At 35.7% G+C, this 7,345-nt stretch overlaps 1 protein-coding gene across 6 annotated transcripts; it reads left to right on the forward strand.

Moving 5' to 3' along the window:
* Positions 1-394: 394 nt before the first annotated feature.
* Positions 395-4,036, forward strand: LOC133285545 (F-box/kelch-repeat protein SKIP11-like). 6 transcript variants are annotated; one of them, XM_061482788.1, is made up of 3 exons: positions 671-1,579; positions 1,676-1,732; positions 1,814-4,036. In XM_061482788.1, exons 1-3 carry the CDS (start codon positions 1,280-1,282, stop codon positions 2,888-2,890), a joined length of 1,434 nt encoding a protein of 477 aa, XP_061338772.1. In that variant the 5' UTR covers positions 671-1,279; the 3' UTR covers positions 2,891-4,036. The 6 variants fall into 6 exon arrangements, with proteins under 6 accessions (XP_061338767.1, XP_061338769.1, XP_061338772.1 ...); XM_061482783.1 differs by adding an exon at positions 395-664 and having other exon boundaries at positions 1,276-4,036; XM_061482785.1 differs by adding an exon at positions 395-632 and having other exon boundaries at positions 1,278-4,036.
* Positions 4,037-7,345: the final 3,309 nt, after the last annotated feature.

Genomic DNA, 7,345 nt, shown 5'->3' on the forward strand with positions numbered 1-7,345 from the left:
GCGCCGCATGCGATTTCCTCCCCCATCACGAGAAATTGACCAGCCGATAATTTAGAATCAAAATTAAACGGCGCAGAGACGTTCCCAAAACGGAACAGATTCTTTCTCGCTCTATTCAAACGGCGTTCACTTGTTAACGGTTCATAACGACGAACATTTTGTGGCCCCCACCCCCACCTTCCGCCACCATTCCATGCCCACCGTCCAACACCACCGCCACTCTCCGTCCTTAAAAAATTGGACAATCTCTGAATAAAAGAAAAATCAATTTTTTTAATAAAAAATTCATATCAAACAAATAATAATAATAATAATAATAATAAGATTAGGAAATTATCATTATTATTTAATTGTATATTAACATATGATTTAACGGAGATAAGGGCACAAAGAGAGGGTCCTTTCTTTCAGATTTTGCTCCAAAATCAGAACAACCAAACCTTCCATCTGATTTGTAGAGAGTTTTCTCAAAGGACCAACCAGAAACAACCAAGGACACAGTAGAGAGAGAGAGAGAGAGAGAGTGGTTCTTTCTGAGAGTAACATGCAATAGAGAGAGAAAGGGTTGAAGATTATTGTTCAATTTGAAAATTGCCCATCAAGTACCCCTTTTTTTTTTTTTTTTTTTTTGGGTAGGTTTTGGTTCCTATCTAACCTTGACCCTGTAAGTTTCAAGCACTGTTTGTATCTGCTTTTTCTTTTATTTTATTTTTTATTTTCAAGCTTTCCTTGTGAATGAGCTGATTTGGGCCTTGCTTGGCTGGGTTTTCTTCTGTGATATTAGTTATGGAGATCTTAACTGAATTTGGTTTTCTATTGTTAAATCCCGGGGCGTAACGAATAATGGGTTCTGTGCAACATTTGAAATTTTTGTTCCTGCGTTGGAATCTTGGATTCATTTCTGCATTGGTGTGTTCAATTGAAGTTCGTGTTGTGTTCTCGTGTTTTGCTTCTTGGGATCTTTCTATTTGTTATCACACGAGGCATTTTTGGTTTTCCCTCTAATCTACGATTTCATCTTTGTTCAAATACATATCGTGAGAAAAATGTGATTTTTGGGATTTGTCTGGGTAGTTGGTTGAAGGGATTACGATCTGAAATCGTGTCTCTTGCTTTGTTGACGTTTCTGGGTATTGATTATATTGCTCGTGCTGTGATGCGTGTTTCAGTTTATGCAAAGAAAGAAAGAAGAAGAAAAATAAAAAATAAAAATTGGGACTTGTGAAATGAATTTCAAAACTTCTGTCTGAACAGGCTCTTGATTTTGCTGTGCAGAGAGATGTTGGACGGTCGTTCGTGTGTTGTTCCGAGGTTGTTTTCTAGCTCATGCCAGTCAGAGAACGACTGGTCTTACATGAAGTACCTTCTGGACTTGGATATCAAAAATGGCAAGCGCCCTATGGAAATTGATGCCGAGGATGAGCCCCAGCCAAGGAAGTGTAATAAGATTTTGGATTCTTGCCATAGAGTTGAAACAGCTCCAATTTCGTTTCAACAGCAGTCTTGTCATGCTAAGGATTCTGTTATTCTCCAAATGGATCAAGAGACCATATTGAGTATTTGTCAAGGAGTTGAAGAAGTTGGAGATTGGACTGACCAGCTACCTGCTGAACAAGTTCAGCAGAATGATGGTGATTCAATGGAATTTGGTGATCATCAATCTGATAAACAGAAGCATGGTCAGCCAAAGGATTCATCAGATTCTGGTATTCAGCTATCAGATGAACGGCAACAGCAGCAGCAGCAGCAGCAGCATGTTGAGAATTTATTGAATTCAAGTGACCAGCAATCTGATGAGCTGCAACAGCACAATCATGCTGGGGATTCATCAGATTCTGGTTCTCTTTTGCCACGCATGAACCGAGACAGCTCAATCGCCTGTCTCAGCCGCTGTTCAAGGTCTGATTATGGCTCTCTTGCCTCACTGAATAGGAGCTTCCGTAACACAATCCGAAGTGGTGAGCTCTATAAATGGAGGAGACTAAATGGTATCATGGAACACTGGGTTTATTTTTCATGTGCCCTCCTTGAATGGGAAGCTTATGATCCAATTCGACAACGATGGATGCATTTACCAAGGATGGCTTCCAATGAATGCTTCATGTGTTCTGATAAGGAATCTTTAGCTGTAGGTACTGAACTTCTTGTGTTTGGGAGGGAGCTGAGATCCCATGTCATTTTTAGATACAGTCTTTTGACAAACTCATGGTCATCTGGAATGAGAATGAATGCTCCAAGATGCTTGTTTGGCTCTGCTAGCCTTGGGGAGATTGCAATATTAGCTGGTGGCTGTGATTCAGAGGGACGTATCCTTGACTCCGCGGAACTATACAATTCTGAGACTCAAACATGGGAAACACTCCCAAGTATGAGAAAACCCAGGAAGATGTGTTCTGGGATATTTATGGATGGAAAATTTTATGTGATTGGGGGAATTGGGGGAAGTGATTCCAAGCTTCTGATGTGTGGAGAGGAATACAATTTACAGACTAGAACATGGACAGAAATTCCTAACATGTCCCCAGGACGTAGTAGTAGGGCGTCTGAGATGCCTGCAACGGCTGAGGCACCACCTCTGGTTGCAGTTGTAAATAATGAATTGTTTGCTGCTGATTATGCTGACATGGAGGTTAAAAAATATGACAAGGATAGAAAATTGTGGTTTACAATTGGGAGACTGCCTGAACGCGCAGTGTCGATGAATGGTTGGGGTCTTGCATTCAGGGCATGTGGAAATAGGCTTATTGTCATTGGTGGACCTAGGACTCATGGTGAGGGATTCATTGAACTCAATTCATGGGTGCCTAGTGAAGGACCTCCACAATGGCATCTGCTTGCCAGAAAACGTTCTGGTAACTTTGTTTACAATTGTGCTGTGATGGGATGCTGAAGCATTGAATTGTGAAAGTTACTCATTTTGATGCTTCAAATTCAACGAGTCACACAACATTGATTGATCCATTGACACAGGATTCTTGCTAATTGGTACTTTCCCCCTTCTTTCTTTCTAAGATATTTTCCTTTCAAAGCTGGGGGATGATGGGGAAGAGATTCAGATATTACTCAAGATTGGCTGAAAAGTTTTCTGGGGAGGAGCTCTTCTGTCTTTTATTTTAATTTTTAAAATTTCAATCACTATTTTGTTCTATTGAGATTGATATCTTCCCCCATTTTCGTTGACATGAGATTTTTGAAAGCTTGGTATCATGTAGCAAAGGAATAGGTTAAATAATTGAAGTTACAACACAAATTTAGGTTACTGGTGTTGTTCGTTTAAGTTTTTAAGAACACACAACTAGATATTCGATTTTCATGACCAAAATTTCTTATCTTGAAGGAATGCAATAATTTTCTGAGTTGTTTTTATTAATTTTGGTTTACGTATTGATTCAATTTTCCATTTGTGCTTTCTCTAGTCTGGAAAGTAGTATGTGACCATTCCATTTATTACTTGCTGCTGATATAACATGTGATCATAAATTGTTTTTCTATGATGGATATGATACGAAACCTCATGGATGTCAAAGCTGAAAATGTGGGAAAATTTCCATTCATAAACTGCGCAAGCTTCAAGGAAAAATTAATTTGCTTTTTCTGTTGAAACAATAATCAGTGATTAATTATTTGTTCTCTTAAAAATCATTATTGAACTTATGGAGGATAAAGTTGTTTAATGTGTGGTTAACAGCTAAATGCTTGTAACTACGGATCAACCATATTTATTTGATGAAAGTGCTACCGAATCATTCAGCCATAATTTCTATGTTGATTGCAGGCCCTCCAGCAAAGAAGCTTTTTGTTGTCTAAATTGCATGAACCATATTTTGGCCTTTATTTTTCAAGAGTATCTTATACATGAAGATGCAGTTGAAAACTTGAAATTAAAATATGCTTACATCTAATTTGTCCTATTCCTATTAAATATAGTTATTGGATCTTTCTAATTGTATGTATGTGACAATGGTCCAGACTATAGTGGGAAACTCATCTACCTGGCACTGCAGAGTTCCTTTAAATATTTAGTTGGGTAGTTGACTCAACATTATTAGACATCAAATTTCTTAAACAGCCTGTCCTTGCTTGATAACAGATTGTATCAAGTCTGCTCCTCAATGATTCACAATTTTTGTGAAGTAGAAATCTAAGAACAATAATTGAGTCATGTATGCCAAGTAGTGATTCCATGTGAAACAGAAGTATTCTGAGTATGATGCTTATCAAAAGAACACGAAGACTACTTTAGTTTTTTTTCCTATCTATTTATTAAAACTATGTTGCATAAAAGGTTAACATAGGTAGATTTTCCAGTTCTTATTATTTATAAAATCGTAGTTATGGGTTTGGTTCGAAATGTGTTCCTGAACTGAAGCATATAACTTTCCGGTTATATAAGAATAACCTCACCACTGCTCCGAGTTGTTTGCCCTCATGGATTGAGGTTGTGTAATTCTTTGAAAATGGAAGAATAATGTGGACCTTTACATGTAACATGCCTTAAGAGAGTAATGAAACACTGTTGATAAAACTCTGGAGAACTATGAGGGGAAGCTTGTATTAATTGAAATCACGGTCTCAGGTATAGCCCATGTAAACAAAAATATAATGGTAACGTATGAATGCTAAATATGCATGGTGATTCAAATCATTTTGTCATATTTTGAGAAACTGCTACAGTGCTACTCAAATGTTGCACATTATGTGTGTATGGTGATGATTTGGCATGTTGTGTTGATATGCTTCTGCATGCTCACGAAGTTAATAAATTACTTAGAAATATAGGGTTGTGCCTTGTAAGTTTTGGGTTGACAAATTATTAGAGGTAAAATTAAGAGTTTCATTCAACTATATATGACATGGGATGGATTCAACATTTAGAAATCTATGTCATTTCTTATGGTTTTAGAGCAAATGATCTCTCAATCTTCTTGTTTAATTTTTAGTTTTGCTATTGGCCTTTTGCTTTCACGAAAGCAAACCCGATCCTCTGTTGTGTGCATGTAAATATTTTCATCCTGTGAATGGTTATCCATTTGCAGAATCTTTGTTCCTCCCGTATCCTCATCCTCTCTTTCAATCTCATCTAATGACTTTGAATCAGCATTGATGTGGTATCATGTATGTAATTGCAAGCCAGCTTTTAATCACATACTAAATAGTACTTGTACTAGTTGGATTGGTATCTTAATATGGGTTAAACAATAGCGCAAGACCAGGGCCAGGTGACAATTGACAAAGGCTTTTGTTACATTGGTCCGTGTCTAAATGGATCTTACAGAAATGGAAAACTATATTTTTGCTATTAATTCATGTATAATTATCTTCTATTAATGTTTTAATGGTAGTTATCATTATTAATGGGTCTGAAATGGTAAAATTTTGTGAAATCTACCATTTTCACGAGAACAATTGGGCTTCGGAGGACCCAGTATATATTGGGCGGGATTCTATCTCCTAGGCAAGATTAGAAAGAAAAAATAATTTTAAAAATGGAACACTAAAATCATTTGATGATAACAATACACGTGGTGATGGGAATCGAGCTGTCAAATGAGTTATCTTGTTTAAACAAAATAAGAAAAATAGACTAAAAGAGGAAAATATATATAGTTATAAAGAAAATATATAATTTAAAATTCTGAAAAATTTTAAAATACACGTATCACTCTGTAAAGGAAAGTACAATGAAGATTTTATTTTTTTTAAAATATATTGTAATTTTATATTTTAAAATATAATATTTATTTACTAATAATTAATCATGTGTCAATACTTTAGTACTTGCTGCACCCAAATTAGTTCCGCTGAATTTATATTAATCTTTTGGTGATGGAAACGTTCCTCTTTTGGTTTGGTGGATCCAATCGGGAACTATCATGGGTTAGTTTCCGTGCATGGGACGATAGAAACTCCAAAACAACTTTTCTTTGGGCATTTATCTTAAACTCCCGTTCATGGATTGCGAAAGAAAACATAACTATTGCTTTATTGGTCTCAAGTATGAACAAATCATATATACGTTACTGGTCGATCAATTTATTGATGAATTTTTACCGACGTGCAAATCGATACCAAAAGTGTGTGACGGAGTACTGATCATAAAATATAACAAAAATGGGTTCCACTCATTTAAGCATCTTCTTCCTCCTGAAACTAGTGATGCCAATAAGGATTTTACGCGTCTAATCAACATGCTTAATTTGCTACAAATAACGAGTTGATTTGCATTGGCAAACCTATTTCCCAAACTCAATCCATCTTCTAAACTAGATATGCTAATAAGTTTCACTTCTTTCTCTTTTATTTGTTTAATATGGGATTAATATTTGTTAGAAAATTATGATAGTATCAGTACAATATTTTTATTTTAATATTTATTGATGTTATAAATATATACTTAAATTTTATTTTTATCTTTTTTTCAATCGCTTCGTATCTTTCATTTGAGTTCATCTACTACCGACCCCAATTAGTTTGGGTTAAAAGTGTTGTTGATGTTGATGTTGATTTGTTTATGGGGGTTTAATTTTCTCATGTTGTATGAGAATTGAATTCTCATAATGTGACTCAACTAGTGGTGAGTCTCATATTTATTAAAAAGAGAAAATGAAAAAGAAAAACTTTGCACACGCAAATCGAAGAGTCAAGAATTGAATTTTTATGTAACATAAATTTTTTTCTCTTTATTTATGTAATAAATCAATTCAATTATAATAAAAAAATATTTCTACTTTTTTTTCTTAGTTAACGCTTATTAAACCTTATAATTTGAAAAAAATTTAAAAACACTGATTTAATGGCCCATCCAAATCTGAAAAAATTGGTTCAAAGGATACAAGATGTGGGCTAGGTGTAGGGTGTCCCCCCCCCCCCCAGTGCAAATGACAAATACTAAAATTCCCACGTGTATAAGAAGTGCAGTCAGATTGCAAGAGAAATGAGAGTAAGAGTAGCAACAGTGACAAAATGCAAGAGAAGAAGGAGCAGCTGTTATCGTCCCTCTTTGATATCTCCTTGTTTTATTGTTTAAATCTGTTCTGCGTGTGTGATAGAGAGGTCTAACCAAGGGTTAGTTAGTTGATGTTAGATAGAGCTGTCAAAAAGGGCTCAAGCCCTAGGGCCAGCCCTATAAAATTTTAGCCCTTTATGTAATAGGGTCATTTTAAGCCCATCCTTTTAAAGCCCTCTCATTATAGGGTTAGGTTGGGGCTGGCCCGCGGGCTACAATATTCAACCCAATTTACAATGAAAAAAATTTCATCAAAAGTTTTGACGGAAAAAAGAATTCCTTCAAAAATTTTGACGAAATATTTTTCGTCCAAAATCTTCGATGAAAATGTGACCCAAT

The sequence above is a fragment of the Gastrolobium bilobum genome, unplaced genomic scaffold, assembly GCF_033153095.1.
Source record: "Gastrolobium bilobum isolate Gb01-03AN ecotype WA unplaced genomic scaffold, APGP_CSIRO_Gbil_v1 utg12463, whole genome shotgun sequence".
Classification (NCBI taxonomy): Eukaryota; Viridiplantae; Streptophyta; class Magnoliopsida; order Fabales; family Fabaceae; genus Gastrolobium; species Gastrolobium bilobum.

Coding starts and splice junctions, on each gene's coding strand:
- LOC133285545 (XM_061482783.1), top strand. CDS start 1,280: ATGTTGGACGGTCGTTCGTGTGTTGTTCCGAGGTTGTTTTCTAGCTCA.